The 20,169-nt window shown below is 36.5% G+C and overlaps 3 protein-coding genes across 3 annotated transcripts; all 3 read right to left on the reverse strand.

The window, feature by feature from the left end:
• Positions 1–4,441: 4,441 nt before the first annotated feature.
• Positions 4,442–5,644, reverse strand: LOC147570349 (F-box/kelch-repeat protein At3g23880-like). The gene is made up of 2 exons (XM_086664371.1): positions 5,191–5,644; positions 4,442–5,058 (listed from the first exon to the last, which is right to left on the reverse strand). Exons 1-2 carry the CDS (start codon positions 5,642–5,644, stop codon positions 4,442–4,444), a joined length of 1,071 nt encoding a protein of 356 aa, XP_086520497.1.
• A 437-nt stretch (positions 5,645–6,081) lies between these two features.
• LOC147570350 (F-box/kelch-repeat protein At3g06240-like) lies at positions 6,082–7,230 on the reverse strand. Its single transcript, XM_086664379.1, has one exon. The coding sequence runs from the start codon at positions 7,228–7,230 to the stop codon at positions 6,082–6,084; it is 1,149 nt and encodes a 382-aa protein (XP_086520505.1).
• Positions 7,231–13,645: 6,415 nt separating this feature from the next.
• On the reverse strand, positions 13,646–14,274 carry LOC147570351 (large ribosomal subunit protein eL27x-like). Its single transcript, XM_086656914.1, has one exon. The coding sequence runs from the start codon at positions 14,225–14,227 to the stop codon at positions 13,823–13,825; it is 405 nt and encodes a 134-aa protein (XP_086513040.1). The 5' UTR covers positions 14,228–14,274; the 3' UTR covers positions 13,646–13,822.
• Positions 14,275–20,169: the final 5,895 nt, after the last annotated feature.

Raw genomic sequence — 20,169 nt, forward strand, 5'->3', positions numbered from 1 at the left:
AATACTCTGTCCAAAGAGGTAACAGAGGAAGACAAAGTCGAGATGGTTATCGAGGAAATCGAAACTATCATTCAAACAGAGGTAATTACAGAAATACTTCTTACTCTGTTCTTGGACCACCACCTTCATCCTCCTCTCCTATTACTTGTCAATATTGTGGAAAACTTGGCCATTCTGCTCGTCAATGCTTCAAACTTCCAAATCATTATGATTTGGCTCACTCATTTGCTGCCATGGGGATTGAATCAGCTCCCCTGGATCCAAATTGGTATATTGATTCAGGAGCATCAATGCACATTGCCTCTGACATTGCATCAACCTCTGCTCGGTCTGAAATTTCGGCCCCTGATCAAGTAATGGTGGGAACAGGTCAGCTAGCCTTTGTTTCTGGTATTTCTAACATCTCTCTTCCTTTCACTTCTATTTCTCTTAAAAATGTGTTACTTGTACCTTCCTTCAAAAAGAATCTCATCTCTATTTCTCGCCTTCTCCATGATTTTGATTGTTTTGTGGTGTTTCATCGAAATGGTTTCTTCGTTCAGGACATTCCAACAGGGATGAGACTCCTGGTAGGAACGATTGATCATGGCCTATTTCGTCTCTCTCTTCCAAAAGCTTCATCACCACCAATCTCCTTGCTTGCATCATCTCACTCTTCAGCCTCAACCACCACCTCTGAAGTTTGGCATCGTCGCCTTGCTCATCCTCATCTGAAAGTTTTAAATTTCGTAATAAAAAACAATGATTTAAGAATTAAAAAGTCTGTAATGAATTTAACTAAATGTTTGAGTTGTGTTTCAAGTAAACATCATCGTCTTCCTTTTGATTCTGTTATTTATCATTCTTCTGCTCCAAATGAGATCATTCATACTGATCTTTGGGGACCATCCCCTGAGATGTCGATTTCAGGTCATCGTTATGTTCTATTGTTAATTGATGAGTTTACCAGATTTACTTGGCTTTATTTTCTCAAAACAAAATCAGAAGTAAAGTTTCATTTTCAAAATTTCAAACTCTTTGTCGAAAAGCAATTTGGCAAACCCATTAAAGTTTTACAATCAGATGGAGGAGGGGAGTTTGTTAATTCAGACCTATCTAACTATCTTATTCAAAATGGAATTCATCATCGTCGTTCATGCCCACACACTCCCCAACAGAACGGAAAATCAGACATTTGGTTGAAACTTCCCTATGTCTCCTTCATCAAGCTTCGGTTCTAACTAAATATTGGCCGGATGCCTTCCAAACAGCTATATATACTATCAATCGGTTACCAACTCCAGTTCTTAATAATCTCTCTCCCTTTCAAAAATTATTTAATTTCAAACCTTCCTATCATCATCTTCGAACTTTTGGGTGTAGATGCTTCCCTCTTTTGTCTCCCTATCGAAATTCAAAACTCGATGTAAAAACGAAACCCTGTATTCTTCTGGGTTATAGCCCCAATCATAAGGGCTATAAATGTCTTGATGAAAGTTCCTCTCGCCTCTATATTTCTCGACATGTCCTGTTCGACGAAGAGGTTTTCCCTTTTCTTCATCTTCGTCTTCACAAACTGAAAATTTGAAAAACCCTAACTCTTCTCCGTCTACTTTGACTTGGACGGTCAGAGATGTCATCTTTCCCACCCAATCCAATGGTCCTGTACCCACTACCTTTCCACATACACAAAACGCGTCGTCTTTGTCCTCTCCAAGTGGTCCCACTTCTGCCACGCGCTATCCACCAGCGACATCCTCTGAATTACCACCTGTCTTACCCTCTCCAGCTGGTCCTTCTATTCTCGACCAAACTGTCGCTACTGCCACTATTCCCTCCACTACTCTGCCATCTGTCCCTTCAACCACACAACTGACCTTGTCTCCCTCTGAAACCCTAATTTCAAACCAAATCAACGAATCTCTTACTACTTTACCAATTTCTGTTCCTGCAAATGTCGACTCCTCCATTCCTATTCTCCCATCAAACCCTTCTTCTTCTTCTATCCACCCAATGGTTACTCGATCTAGGGATGGAACTCGCAAACCTAAAGTCCTTCTATCCCAATCTGTCTCTGCTTCCCCTTTTGATGAACCAACAACCTTTTCCTCTGCTTCGAAGCATGCTCACTGGAGAAAGGCTATGGAGGATGAAATGGCTGCTCTATTGAAAAATAAAACTTGGTCTCTGGTACCACCACCATCAAATGGAAATATAATTGATTCCAAATGGATTTACAAGGTAAAACAGAAAGCTGATGGCTCGATCGAACGTTACAAGGCAAGATTAGTTGCTCGTGGATACTCACAACAATATGGAGTGGACTATGGTGAAACCTACAGTCCTGTTGTTCGACCTGCGACCATTAGGACGGTTCTCTCTTGCTGTTGCAGGTAATTGGGGTATTCGACAACTCGATGTGAAAAATGCGTTCCTTAATGGGAATCTTCAAGAAACTGTTTATCTAACTCAACCTAGGGGTTTTGAGGATCCTTCAAACCCTAATTTTGTTTGTAAGTTACATAAGGCTCTCTATGGCTTGAAGCATGCCCCTCGAGCATGGCACCATCGTTTTAGTGCATCAATTTTAAAATTGGGTTTCAAACAATCGATATCCGATCCCTCAATGTTCTATCATAGGGCTTCTCATGATCTCACTGTGCTATTATTATATGTGGACGACATTATTGTAACCAGTTCGTCTCCTGGTTTATTACAGTCCCTTATTAATAATCTCAAGCTTCAATTTGATATGTCTGATCTTGGTGATCTTAGTTATTTCCTTGGAATGGAGGCCACCCGATCATCAGAAGGGTTAACTATAACACAACGTAAGTATTCTTTGGACTTACTTCGTCGTTTTGGCTTAATTGATTCAAAACCAGTGGCTACTCCTGTAATCACTGGAACAAAATTATCAAAGAATGATGGTGAGACTCTTCCTGATCCCCAACTTTATCGAAGTATTGTGGGAGCCTTACAATACCTAACCCTAACTCGACCAGACATAGCTTATGCTGTGAATCAAATATCAAAGTTTATGGGTAAACCGACAACTCATCACCTGATCGCTGCTAAAAGAATACTCCGATATGTCAAAGGATCTCTTGATCATGGTCTATCTTTCCGGCGAGCCACGAGTCAGCCTCTCATTGGTTATTCAGATGCTGACTGGGTTGGCTCGCCTGATGATCGTCGATCTACTTCTGGATATGGTATCTTCCTTGGCCCGAATTTAATAGCTTGGGCTTCAAAAACCCAACCCACAGTGGCCCGATCGTCAACCGAGGCCGAATATAGGGCTGTAGCCCATGCAACTGCTGAAATTATTTGGGTCCGAAATTTACTACATGAGTTGGGGCTGCCCCTATCTGATTCTCCGATTATTTATTGTGATAATTTGAGTACAACTTATCTTGCGGTTAACCCTATTCTCCACTCACGTACCAAACACGCAGCAATTGATTTCCATTTTGTTCGTGAGCAAGTCAAAGGAGGATCAATTGGCGGATATTTTTACGAAAGGATTGCCATCATCAAGATTTCATGATCTTAATTTCAAGCTCTCACTAGTTGGTAGCCGTTCGGCTTGAGGGGGGGAGGGGGGGGGGGGGTGTTAGTGTATATTGTTCTTTAGGTCTGTGTTTGTATTTTTTTGGTTTATTTGAGGGTCATTCTTGTAATCTTGTACACACTCTCTTTTTATATAAATATACATCTACCCTACACTTTAGGGTATCTTGACTTCAAATCATTTACAGTCGGAACAATATAAGCTAGACTTGATAGGCCCAAAACACTTAGGACATGTCTGCCAAACAACTTGCTATTTGTAAGAAGATGATAGAGGAATATTATGAGCCCTCAAAAAAGAATTTTGGTAGTCGATTGATGAAGAATTGAGCTGGTGTTGTAAAAGGTTTATCCTAATTTTGTTTAATCCTTGTGTATTTGCTTGTTAAGGACTGATTTTGGGTATTGCTTGTGTACTCAATGTAATTTAACTTTAGGTTTAGGTGTTATTCTTTTGTAACTCAATATAAGATGTAATCTATCATTAACAGAAATTACCTTTGTTATAATGACTTTTAGCTAGAACATTCAATAAATAAAGCGGGAAAAAGATCGCGAAGCCTCCCGTAGCACAATGTCAATACCCCGTTCGGTTAGTATTTAGGATATTTACTATCAAGTATTTAGATAAACTCTAAATACGTATTTTTGGTTGTAAAGATTGAATAGACTTAGGATAAACCCCGTTGGGTATTGCTTGTATAACTACATGTAAATCATTGATTAATACACAAGAAATAATTTATCAAGAACAATCTCTCTCTCTATATATGGCTCACGCATAATACCCCTCGGGGAGGTATTGCCAAAAATAAAATAAAGAAACCCGAACCAAATATAATTCCAGTTTTATGTAAATATGCCAGACTGTCCATTAAATACGGGTCATCTAGACTTTTTTGTGCTTCAAATACAAATTAGAATTCAGTGAAACTAAACTCCTTACGCAAATAACTCCTTGGAAATGACGGAAGTTTGTATCTAGCCTCGAAATTGTAGTTTTTTCCCGCTTTAGATCATATAAAACCAAACCCCAAATATTCTTTAACAGAATGTAACCATTCTTGAAGGACATTATCGGCTTCTCCACAGAATATAGAATAACAGTGTCTTTGGTAGTGCTGAACAATTTAGTCCAAGACCCAGTGACCCCATACTCCTTCATTACCCATACATCGGTTCCATCTATATATTTATTATCACATATACAAAGATACTCTCCCAAAACAGCCAAAGTTATCAAACTTGATGTGAATGGTGTATATCTCACACCCACAGGCATTGCTAGTTCCTTAAATCTCTCGTTCACCATATCAAGGGAAAGTATAACAGCCGAGTAGGTTTCGCTCGATGGAGTGGCTTTCCAGTGAAGAGCTCCATTAAAAATCACACCACACATCATATTACGGATGATTTTGTAAGGAATTTCATCAATGAATTTCCATGAATCTGACCGAAAAGAGTAGATTATGATCTCACTAATAAAATCATGGCTGTCACTGATAACTAATATAAACTTGTAATTATCAAGCTTATATTAGGTAGAGGGGGTGGCGGTAGAACTCTATATTCATCAGTAGATGGGTTCCAAAGGTAAACGTGTATTAAAATTATTAATGTAGCAAATCAAGCCATTACAAGAACCCACTATGCGGTCGTGTTTAGAAATAGTAAATGGGTAATTGTCGATCATATCAAGAGGTTTATTAGATAATAATGATTCTTTATCGACGGAGATGAATCCTTCACAATCAAGACTGAGGATGAGACTAAATTTGTCAAGTCGAATAGAATGAGAGTTATAGAGTTTGATGAAGTTAGGGGTAGAGAATTGGGAAGACCATGTTTTGGATAGTGACTTGAATCGATAGATAGATTTGACGGGTAACATAGCAAATATGTTGGTGATTATAGCAATGAACTTGGGTGTCTTTTCATCATCATCATCGTCAGGCAATGAACTATTCAGAAAACCACTAGAGACGATTCTAATGCAAATTGGTAGTTCGTCCTCTTTATATAGTTTGGGGGAGGCCCATAGTGAAGCCACGAGTTTGGTATCCTCGGTCCTCAGTTGAGTTTGCTTCTTCATCGATGCATTAGATTTGGCATAGCTGCATGATTGTGGGGAAGGAGCAGTGAGACATCTTCCGAGCTGACGACATCGAAATGGTTGTAATAGCATAATGAAATATAGTAGTATGTAGTTATCAAGATTACATGTTCAAAGTTATACCTAGCTAGCAAGCACATTCAATACATAAAGCATACAAAAAAGAATCATAAATTGCAAATACCAATATAGATCGATTGAGATAATTAAATTTATCAAAAGAATTGAACTTATTGACTCATTGTAACTTATGGTTCTTTAACACATAACTGGATTCCTACATAGTTAGGGCATAATAAATACCCCTCCATATAGCTTCTTTATCTCTTCCGTTAATCCTCCGAAGGGGGCCATTTTTGTTTCAAACAAAAAGTCTAGACGGCCGTATTTAGAGATGCATGGTCCAACAGACGGTCCTAAAACACGGGTTGTTTAGACTTTTTGTGCTTCAAATACAAATTAGAATTCAGTGAAACTAAACTTCTTACACAATTAACTACTTGGAAATGAGAGAAGTCCGTATTTAGCTTAGAAATTGTATCTTTTTCCCGCTTTTGATCATATAAAACCAAACCCGTCAAATTCTTTAACAGTATGTAACCATTCTTGAAGGACATTATCGGCTTCATCATAGAAACTACTTGAATAACATTGTCTTTGGTAATGCTGAACAATTTTGTCCAAGACCCAGTGACCCCATACTCCTTCATTACCCATACATCAGTTTGAGCTTTAGAAATATCTTCAAATATACAAAGATACTCACCCAAAACACCCAATGTTATCGAAGTTGATAAGAATGCAGAAGATCTGGCCTTCAAATCCATAGGTATCGGTAGTTCCTTAAATCTCTCGTCAACCATATCAAGTGAAAGTATAACATTACATGAGGTTTCGCCCGTAGATGAAGTGGCTTTCCAGTGAAGAGCACTATTTAGGAACACACCACACTTCATATAATTGATAAGTTTGTAAGGAATTTCACCAATGAATTTCCATGAATCGGACAGTAAAGAGTAGATTATGATCTTATTAATAAAATCTAGGCAGTTACTGATAGCTATAACTAATATAAACTTATAATCATCAAGCTTGAAATCATAACCGAACCCATATGTCCAATTGCAAACATGTAAATTTTTATCTATAGGTGGTACAAGTGGAGGGTAGGACGGTAGAACTCTATATTCATCAGTAGATGGGTTCCAAAGGTAAATTTTATTAATATTATAAGTGTAGCAAATCAAGCCATTACAAGAACCCACTACGCGGTTGTGTAGAGAATTAATGAATGGGTAATTGTCGATCATATCTAGAGGTTTATTAGATAATACTGATTCATTATCGATAGAGATGAATCCATCACCCACACTTAGGATGAGACTAAATTTGTCTAGTCGAATAGAATGGGAGTAATAAAGTTTGATGAAGTTAGGGGTAGATAGTCGAGAAGACCATGTTTTGGATAGTGACTTGAATCGATAAATATATTTGGCAGGTAACATAGCAAAGATGTTGGTGATGATATCGACGTGCAATGAACTTGGGTGTCTTTTGATCACCATAGTCGCGAACTATTCAGAAACCTCTAGCAACGATCAAGGGATGATTCTAATGCAAATTGCTAGTTCGTCCTCTTTATATTATATAGTTTGGGGGAAAAAAAACTAAGAATAGGAAAAATTTAATACTCCTTAGTCCGTACTAGAAAAGGAAACATGATATTTTGGAGCATTTTTTTTGGAAACACAAAGATTTTACAAGGGAGAGGCTAAACGCCCCAGACAAATTGCTATTTGCACTCAGAAGAGGATTGACTTTAATCAAGTTCCTTTGACCACGAACACTTATTGACAACTGGGTATAAAGGACACGGATTGACCTGTTTGAGACCTAAAGCAAGGTCTCCGACTCAAACCGGTCTGATAGGTCTCAGATTACTCAAATCCAAAAGTATTTTCAAGAGAGAACTTCGAGTATGTTTCCATAGTAAATCTAAATATGATTTGTTTTTTAGGGTTCGAAGAATCAAATTACTTTGGGCTTTCTCTTTCAAAATTTCATCAATAACCCATGGTAGTTCCTTGCTAAAACGAAGTTCTTTCCCTCTCGAACTCCTTGTTGTGGATCGATGGTGACATGTTTCGAATGAATGTTGTTTCTATGATAACGTGATGAAGAGAAAAAAATTGCGGTGCATTCGAATCTCCATGCATCACGTGGAATAATCATTAGAGGCAGAGATTCTCCAACGTAAAATACCTCAATGATGGTGAAGATCACGGACTTAGTCATCTAAAGGTGAATATCTCACTCACGTACTTATTTTGTATTGGTTAATTAGGCATTATTATTTTTTGTATTGGTTAGGCATTATTAGACGCCTACAATATTGAAAGACCACCACAAATGGGTGTCAAGACTTATCACAATCTCCATCAAACAAAAGATTACGTGATCCAGCACATTAAAAATATATAACACAAAAAAAACTCCTCAAACCTCCATAGCAATACCTCAATACATAAATGAAAGTAGGCTTAACTGATATATAATTCATGGTTCTTTTAACACATTAAATCAAAATAAAGTTCAGGCTTGAAACCCCCATGAAAAATAAAAATGTTGGCATAAACATATTGCTAGTCTTAATTTAATACAAAGTCGCCATAATAATATAAGCCTTCACGGGGACTTCTTATCCTTCATTGTTTATCTTTGTTAGATTCCTGCTTCAAATACGTTTTCGCATCCAGTGACACTAAACTCCTACACAATCCACTGCTTTAGAATGAATGGTGTTTGGATGTATCTTCAAAGTTGTGTGTGATGAAATAGTATTGTTAAAACTGTCACTACATTTTATTATTTTCGGTAATGTTTGTGGGATGAAATAGTATTGTTAAACTGTTACTACATTTTATTAGAAATTGTCGTATTTTTTAATTGGCGGACTGAAATACTCTTTTAAGAGTTTTTTTTTTTGGAAACCGATTACATTGTCGTACAATTGGCGGACTGAAATACTCTTTTAAGAGTTAAACTTACCATTTTCTTATTTTTTCTTGGCCGCGGCTTTGGGGAATAAAGAAAATTCTCCGGGGAATAAAGACTTTTCTTAAAACTAGTCAAATGAGATTGACTTTTTATGTTTCTTTTTATTGCTAAGGGGCTTCTAATTTTAGAAGATGCTATAAAAAAGTTCCTCCATCTCATCACCTCTCTCTGCCACTTCATCTTTTCGACACCTCATCATCTTCTCCGGCGAAAGTCGCCGGCCGGCCAATTTTTCGGCCGACACCTTCAAACATTAAAAAAAAAACTTTTTTTTTTCAAATTTTCTCTCTCCTCTCTCTCTCTCTCTAATTTTTTTTCTCTCTCTAGAACAGATCTAGAGAGAGAAGGTATGTTCATTTCCTCCTTTTAGCACTAATTAAAAGTCTTATTAATAAAATCAAAATCCACCCAATTTCTAAAACCCACTTGCAATTGCTGGTATTTTAAGATTCAGATTTTCCTTTAATAAATACTATATATAGAGAGATACCCACTTGTGTTTCTTCATTAGAAAATCACTGTCAATTTCATTTTTCTGAGAAGAAGATTCAAAAGAGTCAAAATCAGAAAAGTGAAAAGAAAATGAGTACTGGTTCAGTTAGTAAAGCTTGGTTTATAGCAACAAGTATGGGGGTAGTTGAAGCATTGAAAGATCAATTAGGGATTTGCAGATGGAAGTATGCTTTTAGATCAATTCATCAACACACAAAGAATAATCTCAGATCTTATTCTCAGGCTCAAAAACTCTCTTCAACTTCTGCTCCCAAGAATATTAGTATGAAAAACGATGAAGAAGTCAAGAAGAAGATTAAGGAAGAAGCAAGAAGAATGTCATGTTCATGGTTGATGTTGTCTAGATTGAATTGTTATTCATTTATGTGTTTGGGTTTCAGTGACTAATTATATCTGTAATCCCTTTGGATTTGATCTTATAAATTTTACTATAATATACTGAGTTATTAATGATCTTTCACTCTTAAAACCTAAAACAAAACATTGCAAAACCAATTGAAGGTCACGAACAGACCTTCTCTCTCTCTAGACCTGTTCTAGAGAGAGAGAAAAGAAAAAAAAATTAGAGAGAGAGTGGAGCGAGAAACTAACTTTTTTTTAGTGTTTGAAGGTCGTCGCAGAAGATGATGAGGTGTCGAGAAGATGAAGTGGCAGAGAGAATAGATGAGATGGAGGAGAACTTCCAAAAAAATATATTATGTATTCCCTATAAAAATTTATTCCCCGGAGAATTTTCAAAAAAATTTGGATTCCCTCGAGAATTTATTCCTCGGAGAATTTTCTTTATTCCCCAAAACCGCGGCCTTTTTCTTTCACATTCTTCCCTATATTCAAATTCTTAATGTCTTAAATATGAGTATAGGTCTAACTCGAACGCACTTATGTTTGCATAGTCTTATAAAGAGTTGCTATCGTTGTAAAGAAGTATTGTATTTTCGATTTTGGGAGTTAGAGGTAAATAAGTGTTAGGATATTAATGAGCTACAAAGACTAAAATCACAAATTGCAGCATGTCAATACCAACATCGATCGAGATAATTAAACTTATAACAAAAGAATTTAACTCATTGTAACTTATGGTTCTTTAACACATAACTGGACTCATACATACTTCGGGCATAATATGCCAAATAAATATTTGCTCGTAGAGCTTATTTTTTCTCTTCCGTTAATTCTCGGGGTGGTATTTTTTTGCTTCAAACAAAAAGTCTAGACGACCGTACTTAGAGATGGTCCAACATACGATCTTCTAATACGGATCGTCTAGACCTTTTGTGCTTCAAATACAAAATTAGAACTAACTGAAACTAAACTCCTTACACAAGTAACTCCTCGGAAATAACAAAAACAAATTTCTCGCTTAGAAATTGTTACCTTTTCCCGTTTTTGACCATATAAAATCAAACCCCTCAAACTCTCCAACAATACGTAACCATTCTTGAAGGATATTATCGGTTTCGTCATAGAAACTACTTGAATAACATTGTCTGCGGTGATGTTGAACAATTTAGTCCAAGACCCAGTGACCCCATACTCCTTCATTACCCATACATCAGTTTGAGCTTTAGAAATATTATCAAATATACAAAGATACTCACCCAAAACACACAATGTTGTCGAAGTTGATAAGAATGCAGAAGATCTGGCATTCAAATCCATAGGTATCGGTCGTTCCTTACATCTATAATCAACCATATCAAGTGAAAGTATAACATTACAGGAGGTTTCGCCCGTAGATGAAGTGGCTTTCCAGTGAAGAGCTCTATTAAAAAACACAACACACTTCATATAACTGATATTTTTGTAAGGAATTTCACCAATGATTTCCATGAATCGGACCTATGATCTCATAAATAACATCACGGCCGTCAATGATACCTATAATTAATATAAACTTGTAATCATAACCGAACCCATATGTCCAATAGCAAACATGTAACTTTTTGTTATCTTTAAGTGGTACACGGGAAGGTATGACCATAGAACTCTATATTCATTAGTGGATGGGTTCCAAAGGTAAACATTATTATTATAAGTGTAGCAAATCAAGCCATTACAAGAACCCACTACGAGGTCGTGTCGAGAAATAGTGAATGGGTAATTGCCGATCATATCAAGAACTTTATTAGATAATACTGATTCATTATCGACTGATATGAATCTTTCATAACCCATACTCAGGATGAGACTAAATTTGTCTAGTCTAATAGAATGAGAGTTATAGAGTTTAATGAAGTTAGGGCTAGAGAATTGAGAAGACCATGTTTTGGATAGTGACTTGAATCGATTGATAGATTTGACTGGTAACATAGCAAAGATGTTGGTGATGATATCGTCAGGGAATGAACTTCGGTTTCTTTTCATCACCATGGTCGTGAACTATTCAGAACCGCTAGAGACGGACAGACGGTCAGAGAGAGATAAAGAAAGGTGACAAGGGATGATTCTATTGCAAATTGCTAGTTCGTCCTCTTTATATAGTTTGGGGAAAAAACAAAGAACAGGAAAAATTTAAATACCCCTTACTCCGTACTAGAAAATTCCTTTGACCACGAACGCCTATTGACACCTCGGTATAAAAGACACAGATTGACCTGACTGAGACCTAAAACAAAGTCTCAGACTGAAACCGGTCTGATAGGTCTCAGACTACTCCAATCCAAAGGTATTTTCAAAAGATAACTTCGCGTTGATTTGTGTTTCAGGATTCGAAGAATCGAAATTACTTTGGGCTTTCTATTTCAAAATTTCATCAACGATCTATGGTGGTACCTTGCTAGAACGAAGTTCTTTCCTTCTCCAACTCCTCGTTGTGGATCGATGGTGACGAGTTTGGAATGAAGGTTGTTTCCATGATAACGTGATGAAGAAAAAAAATTGTGATGCATTTGGATCTCCACGCATCACATAGAATAATCATTAGAGTAGAGATTCTCCAAGCGTAAAATACCTCCATCATGGTGAAGATCACAGACTTAGTCAACTCACATATGAAGGTGAATATCTCACTCATGTATTTATTATGTATCTTTTAGGCATTATTAGACGCCTGCAATTTTGAAATACCTCCATCATGGTGAAGATCACAGACTTAGTCAACTCACATATGAAGGTGAATATCTCACTCATGTATTTATTATGTATCTTTTAGGCATTATTAGACGCCTGCAATTTTGAAAGACCACCACAAATGGATGTCAGATTTATCACAATCTTCATCAAACAAAAGAAATCCTTCTAATGACCTAGACAAAAGATCACAATTTTTAAGTATCCAATAAATACCACTACGGAGAAAAACCAGCACGGAATTAAAGAATAAAAGCAAAAGAGGGGAGAAATCTTCATGCGTTAAAATGACATCGTGGATTTTGGGAGATCAAAGTAGTGGAGGATAGCAAGAGAAATAGCAAGAGAAATAGACTTCTTCAAGAATCGATATCATTACAACTTGAAGTTTTAGGTCTTCGTTGAGACACCTAGACATCCTGCCAAACAACTTGCTATTTATAAAAGACGGTGGAGGAATATTATGAGCGCGAATTCGACATTGAATGAGCATTATTTGTCCTATAACGTAGTATGATCTTTTTTTAAATGTTATTAGTAATAATTTAACATTAACTAGCCATTACTTTTAAATTGAAAATTGCCTTAGAAATTCTGGTATTGGAATTGAAAATTTTAGAAGCTCCCAAAGTGGGTATGGAAACTCCTCGTTTGGGAGCTGGTACATTGCTCTCAGCTCTTGGAAGATCCCGGAGAAAATGCACAAGTCTGATCTTCCAATCTTGAATGAGCAATCCATTGCTCTTGATGAAGTAATCGAAAAACATAGTTACTAATACAGCATAAATCATCTAAAGATAGCTCTAGATCTATTCTGATGTCTCCAAATGAAAAAAAGAAACTAACCTAGAAAGTTTCCAAACGATTTGACAAAGCTATCCCACCAAATTAGCTTAGCTCCGGATTTAAGATCCATTTACCATCTTCAACAATCAGAATTTCAGGTTGTATAATCGATTTGTCTACATAGCCCATTAGCTCCGACTTATAAGTATTGTTTCAAAGAAGATGAAGGAGAAGCGCTACTACTCCATAAAACCCTAGTTTATTTACTCAAGAAATGACATGGTCTGCCATGACCTAAAAGAATTCAAGAATCAAATGAAAATTCTAAGACCATAATCATAATGCAATTCTATTACACCCCTAAAACATAATACTGATCTCATTTAGGAGATGTTTTAGATTAGCATTAGCTAGTTCTTAATATCCAGATTAATGATTAATCAAAATGCAATATAAGATCTCGAGCTATTTGTCAACATTAGTACTAAAGCATATCTATAACAAACCCTAATTCTTAAACAACAATGGGCGCCATAGAGAAAATTTCATCAAGAATTTAATCCAAACATTCATCAATTTCAAAACCAAAATTTCATAACAAGATTAAATCAAAATAGTCAGCTGCGAAAGCAACAACAAAACTAAACCCTAAAAACAAGATCTGTTGATATAAAAAATACCATCAAATCAAAGAGTTCTAATAATCTCCTTATAATTAATAAAACAGAATAATTAAAACCTAAGTTTAGTGAAAAACCACCTGTTCTTTCCAGTCTTGAACCTTTCTTCGAAACGAGCTTTAGTCTCCTTAGCGGCAGTAACCTTCTTGTCTTTAGATTGAAGAGATTCAAGATTAATGATATCTTTCAAATCAACATCAAGAGTGTAACGAGTAGGCATAATGTGATTGTAGTTAACGAGTTTGATGAAAGCTTTAACCCTAGATTTCTTTGCAGTTTTCTTTGCTGAATCTTTACGAATCACTTTCTTTGGGTATTTTGAGATTCCGGCAACCAAACAGTGACCGTATGGACGATCACGAGTTCCATCGTCGAAGTTTCTGATGATAACTGCTTTCCTTCCGGCGTATCGTCCTTGGAGGATGATCACTGCCTTGTTAGGTTTCAAGAACTTCATTTTCCTACTCGATTGGCCGCAACTAGGTTTCTGCTCCTCTGTTATCTGCCTCAACAATTGAAAACCCTAGCTCCTCTTATCTATAGATTGTAATTTGACTTACGTAATTACCCTCAGAATTTCATTACAATTACTTGAGATGCCCATTATTGTCCCCAACATTTTGATATTTACGTGCCTTTAGTTAAACTTTGGGGCGAGGACGGTCGATTCTTTTTTCGGTTTCAGCTTCAGCCGAAGTCGAACCACTAAGTGGCGGTTTGACTAAATCGTCGGTCGAAGTAGAGCGATTATTCCGTTGACTTTGGCCGATCGGTATGTTTCGGCCCGGTTTGATTTGGCTCGGTTGAGTTCGATTAATCGGTTTAATCGAGCACAATTTCACTTCGTTGCATATAATATAAATTTGTTGAGTAAGAATCTATTAATTTTTTTTTTCAGTTTAACACTTTTAAACAAGAGGGAGAGGAAACTAGACGGTATTTTCAATACCCAAGTTACCTTCTCCTCTTGATCGCGATCTGGGTTTTCGTATCTACTTCGATCTCTCTCTCTTGCTTTGATACATGTTTTATACAGAGAGAAAGAGGGTAGAGATTGAAACATAAGAGGGACCGATGAGCAGAAATAGGAATATACAAACTTATCAAGGTTGAATAAGAAGAAAATAACAAAATTGGAGATGACAAGCAGTTTCTACCAATGAAAGAATGAAGATTACCACATAAACAACAAGAAGATGAAGTTATGGATTTAACCCAGCCTTCATCTTTGAAATCAAATGTCAATGTCTCCGGTGACATTCATAAGTCTTCTCCGCCACTCATTGCTTCCGTCGGTCACGATGTTCCTCCTCTTAAATGACGTCTCTTTCCCTTGACGTTTTCCACGATCTCAACGTTGCACGATGACGAATTCAATGATTCGACTGAAGAACACTATATTAGTATCATGTGATTGCTCCAATTTGGTTTGATTGGACAAAAAACATTATAGATGTTTTGACTTGTACGCAATGTTGGTTCAATCTAAGGTTTTGACGTAACAACAAATATCGAGAAGACAAAAGGAAAATAAAAGGATAATTTAATTAGCTTCGCTAAACAACTTCTTTCTGACAGACTCGCACGCTCTCAATTTCTCTAATTGGTTTATCTTTCCTACATATTTTTTAGTATAATAAAGTTTATGACCTATAGGTTTTCCCCTCTCATTTTGTGATCTTTAGGGTCTTTTCATTAAGTTATTGTAACGTCGTACTCTTTTCATGTTGTAATTTACTTTTGTAAGTTCCGTGTTGTAATTTACTTATGTAAATCTCATGTTGTACTCAAATGAGTAAAAAGTCTCAAATTTAGATTGAATTCCTACATATGAATGTAAATTCTGATTTAACTCAAAAAAAAAATGAAAAACAATACTTTAGGGTTCGTTCGGTTCGACTAGGGCGGTTTCAAGAAATCCAAGCCGAAGCCAAATTAAACCGATTTAAGTTGCTCGGTTTTCTAGCCGAACCGATTCGAATAGTGAGCGGTTCGATCCAAAAACTGATCGGTTCGGTTTAGGGGTGAGAATCGGTCCGGACAGGCGGGAAACAGACATTAACTCAACTGGTCCGGGCGGAACGGTCACAATTCTTAAGTGTCCACATGGACATTCAGACAAAATGGGCGGACATTTCAGATTTTTCTCCAACAAAGTGCTCGTCCATGACTGTTTTAATAGTCGGGCAAACCAGATATCGGTCAGTCGGGCACCGGTCACTAATGAACCAATAAAGAAATTTATATTCGAAATTAAAACTGTTTAGTAGCTAAATACAACTTTCTAAACTCCCACTTTAGAATTCCAAAAAAGTAAATGAATACAAAATTAAAAGATAATCATTGAGCTTTCTCATGAATTACGATCGGTTGTATTCTTCTTCTCGTAGACTCCTACCGGTATATTGTGGATTCTACGGTTATTAATGAGATATTGAGATTTTGGAGCATAGAGTGACTAGAGAAGTAGAGAGGTGAAGACAAGATAAAGAAAAGTGATTTATAGAGTTATATATTTTTACTCTTGAAATGCAATGGTTGTAGCTAATCCTACAAATCTAAGGCTTAAAATCAATCATATAAGCGGGCGGGTATAACGGGTAGGATAAACGGACGGGTTCAATCAAGCGGACTATATAAGCGGGAGGACTCGGTCGGATCAATGGGTAAGGACCTAGTCCGCGTCCGTCCGCTTAAGCTCTTTCGGTCAGGCGGGTACAAATCGACTCGGACATCGGACAGTCACGGACCCTACGGATCAACAGGCAAGGACCTAGTCCGCGTCCGTCCGCTTACACCAAAATATAGGTTCTTAGAGTTTCTCTTGAGTGTTGCATTGGAAAAGGCTTTCTAATAGAGTATCTTTAAATAGTCAAACAGGAAAGAGACCATTTTAGAAACCCATTTTTCACACTTGACACATAAGATTTTTAATGTTTTTCTTGAGTCTTGCACTGGAGATGCTCTAAGAGCAAGAGGGCAACATAAACTTCAAAGACATGACCAAAAGGTCTCTCGGACAAACCATTCACTCCGAAACTTCAAACATGTTCAACATCTTCAAAGATCCGTTAATGTATATCCCAAGCCAAACCTCATTTAATTTAGTTTTTTTTTGTTGCAAAAATTTAGTCACCGTTCGACACACGAATTCGACTCTTGACGATAGATAAATTTGATAGATATTCCTTCTTGTAAACTAAAATATTAGTGTATAATATTTGGATAAAAATACCTTAAGCTGATTAATTTTTACCAAATGCCTAACTATAGTTTATGAGGATAGAAAAACATTTTTATTGTATCATTTTAAAGAGTGCAATAATTTGAGTTATTTCTCAAATGACCCCCAACTTTGTGACCAGCTTCTTGCCTAGCCTTCTAGATTAGCAAAAATACCCATATGACTCCTTTTTTCAGTTACCGTTAACTAGTCATCATCTTCTCTCCTCCATCTCATCATCTCTCTCTGCCACCTCACCTACTCGCCACTTCATCGTCTTCTCAGGCGAGAGTCGTCGGCCAACCAATTTTTCGGCCGGCGACTTCAAACATAATTTTTTTTTCCCTCTTCCTCTCTCTCCCTCCTAACACTCTGGTGAAGGGAAACCTTCGCCGGAAGTCTGGTCTGTCCACGAATAGACCAGATCCAGTCTGTTCATGGACAAACCGGATCTGGTCTCTCCACGAACAGATCTGGTCTGTTCGTGGACAGACCAGACCTCTGGCGAAGGTTTCCCTTCGCCGGAGTGTTAGAGAGAGGGAGAAGAAGAGAGATTTTTTTTTTAATGTTTGAAGTCGCCGACCGGAAAATTGGCCGCCCGACAACTCTCGCCTGAGAAGACGATGAAGTGGCGAGTATGTGAGGTGGCAGAGAGAGATGATGAGATGGAGGAGAGAAGATGATGACTAGTTAACGAAAAGTTAACGGTAACTGAAAAAGGAGGCCATATGAGTATTTTTGCTAATATAGGGGGCTAGGCAGGAAGCTAGTCACAAAGTTGGGGGCCATTTGAGAAATAACCCAAATAATTTTTATTATAAAGTACTTTTATTTTACCACTAAGAAAGAATTCTTATAACATGCTACATGCTTATCCAATCCTAAGTCAAATCAAGAGTCCACTTAAAGTGTGTCCCTTTCACAGAACCAGGAACATATCTGTGACCGAAGTATAAAATAACCTTTGTTAATGGCAAAATCTTTCATAATATATTTGGTCCACATCAATAAGTAATATTCTTGAATTACTAACATTTAGAGGTATGCATTTATTGCCAAATGTAATCAAATTACAATAATATACCGGATTTGAACGATCCACGTTATTCAAAGTTCAAACAGAGAGAAAGAACGATAGGAGAAATGAAACACACATTTTTTGTAGAAAGGAAACACACAGGGCTTAAACATAAACGATTGAAAACTATTGAATTATTCCAGTAGTCCAATTTTGATCTTCAGCTGCAAGAAGAACATATACATTCCCACAAGTAATGACAAAATATACATTTCAATCTGCAACAAACCAAGCAAATAATCATTGATCGATTAAAATATATAATTATTTGTTCTTTGTTGTAAGAGTCAAGTCTCAATTGAAATTCTCCCTTTTAGGTGGTATTTTTGTATTTCTCAAGTGCAATTCTTAAAAGTAGTTTTGCTTATTCATGTAATTAACATGATTAATTTCCTAAAATTAATTAGTTATTTTGGATATATACGAAGACTTAATTTTTATTGATTTAAAATTTAAAAATAGTGAGTTAGATAATTAGAGATATCTTTATTTAACTATTACTACATGATCATACATACAATATACTAAAACAATATAAAAAGAAAAGGTGTAACTTACATCGTGCCACAGATGCCATCGTCATCACCTCTATTTGTGGTCTGTTCAGGAGGTGATGGTTGATCATCAGGATTCGCTTCTCTTCCGGGGTACCCAACAGGTGGTGGTGCAACAAATGCTCCGGGTCGTGGGTATTCTATTGTGGGTGCGGCCACAGCATATGACTGAGGAGCATTTGCACCTAGTTATTAACATTCAAACAAAATAATAACCCAAAGCATTATCAGTTCATGAATAAAATAGAATGCATAACAAAATCAAGTTAGCAACCTCAAATTATTTAAAAGAGTAAGGGGGATATATAACTAAAGACCTAGAGAATGCTGGTTTTGGTCAGAGTGAGCCATCCCAACTTGGACGAATCACGGAAGAAAAGAGACAAAGAAGTTTTATTTTTGTGAATAGATCAAGTTCTAAGGAAAGAAAGTAGTTTATGATGAAAGTCAATGGTCGACACACGTATATATATATACACCCACATGAGTTTGGTGGACCCTTCTCTTAGTGATTATAATTAGAGTTAATTCCTGTTTGACCCCCTACTTTGTGACATTTACATGAAAATAGGAGGCCAAATTTGAATTTATAAAAGATAGGGGGCCATAAAGGAAGCTGGTCACAAAGTAGGGGGCCAAATAGGAATTAACTCTTATAATTAATAAAAGTTTGTTGCGGAAATGGAGATCAATTACTACATCTGATGGAGACCATTCTTGGCCGCATGGACTTCTCGGCCATGGGAAATTCGGGTCTCACAGTGAAGTCACCTAGATTTAGGAATTAGGTATTTCCAAGTTTAGATATTTTATTTGTTTAGGAGTTTTCAAGTTTAGGAGTTTTCAAGTTTAGGATTAGTAGCAATCAAGGAAACTAGAGTTTAGTGATTGTTGGATTTCCTATTCCGTGTTTATCTAGGTTTGTCTAAAACTTTATTTAAAAGAGTCTATGTCATCTTTTATTATTATCAATCGAATATTCATCAATCAAGTTTATTATTAATCAAGTTTATCGTTTTTTATCGTTATTTTATGAGTTTATTTAGTTAGTTTATCATAGTTTTAATGGTGGATTCCATTACTTCAACGCTTCCGCAACAATCTACATCAACTGGTATTCAGAGCTTGAAGAATCTGGAATAGATGAATTTTTTTTAATGTCTCTTCTTGAATGTTAGAAAAATTTTCCACGTTTATGTTGGGATCCTATTCGAAATGCACATAAATTTTATGTTGATCGAGAAGATGGAGCAAAAATTAATAGAGTTTCTAAAGTTCCACTCTAAGACAATCAATGTCACGTAGATTTCTGGATTCAACACATAGAGGATTTTTTTCAGAAATCAAGATGTTCATACCGAAGATAAGGTTTTTCTCATTGAACAACACTTGTCTACGGGAGTATGAAATATTTTAACGAAATGCAGTAGAGACTCGTTGACCAAAGAAAAGAATTCATAGATGATTGGGCTCAATTGAAAAATATTTTCAGATATGTTTTTCTTCCTTTGGATGAATTTTTGTCTAGTGTAGAATAAAAAATT

This window comes from Eschscholzia californica, unplaced genomic scaffold, assembly GCF_041429995.1.
Source record: "Eschscholzia californica isolate CP2 unplaced genomic scaffold, dmEscCali1.0.p SCAF_1, whole genome shotgun sequence".
Lineage (NCBI taxonomy): Eukaryota > Viridiplantae > Streptophyta > Magnoliopsida > Ranunculales > Papaveraceae > Eschscholzia > Eschscholzia californica.

Bases quoted from the DNA above. Each gene is read 5' to 3' on its own strand.
- LOC147570350 (XM_086664379.1), bottom strand. From the start codon at position 7,230: ATGGTGATCAAAAGACACCCAAGTTCATTGCACGTCGATATCATCACC.
- LOC147570351 (XM_086656914.1), bottom strand. From the start codon at position 14,227: ATGAAGTTCTTGAAACCTAACAAGGCAGTGATCATCCTCCAAGGACGA.
- LOC147570349 (XM_086664371.1), bottom strand. From the start codon at position 5,644: ATGAAGAAGCAAACTCAACTGAGGACCGAGGATACCAAACTCGTGGCT. The intron at 5,059-5,190 runs GTAATGGCTTGA...AGTTTATATTAG, and splicing joins CGACCGCATAGTGGGTTCTT to TTATCAGTGACAGCCATGAT.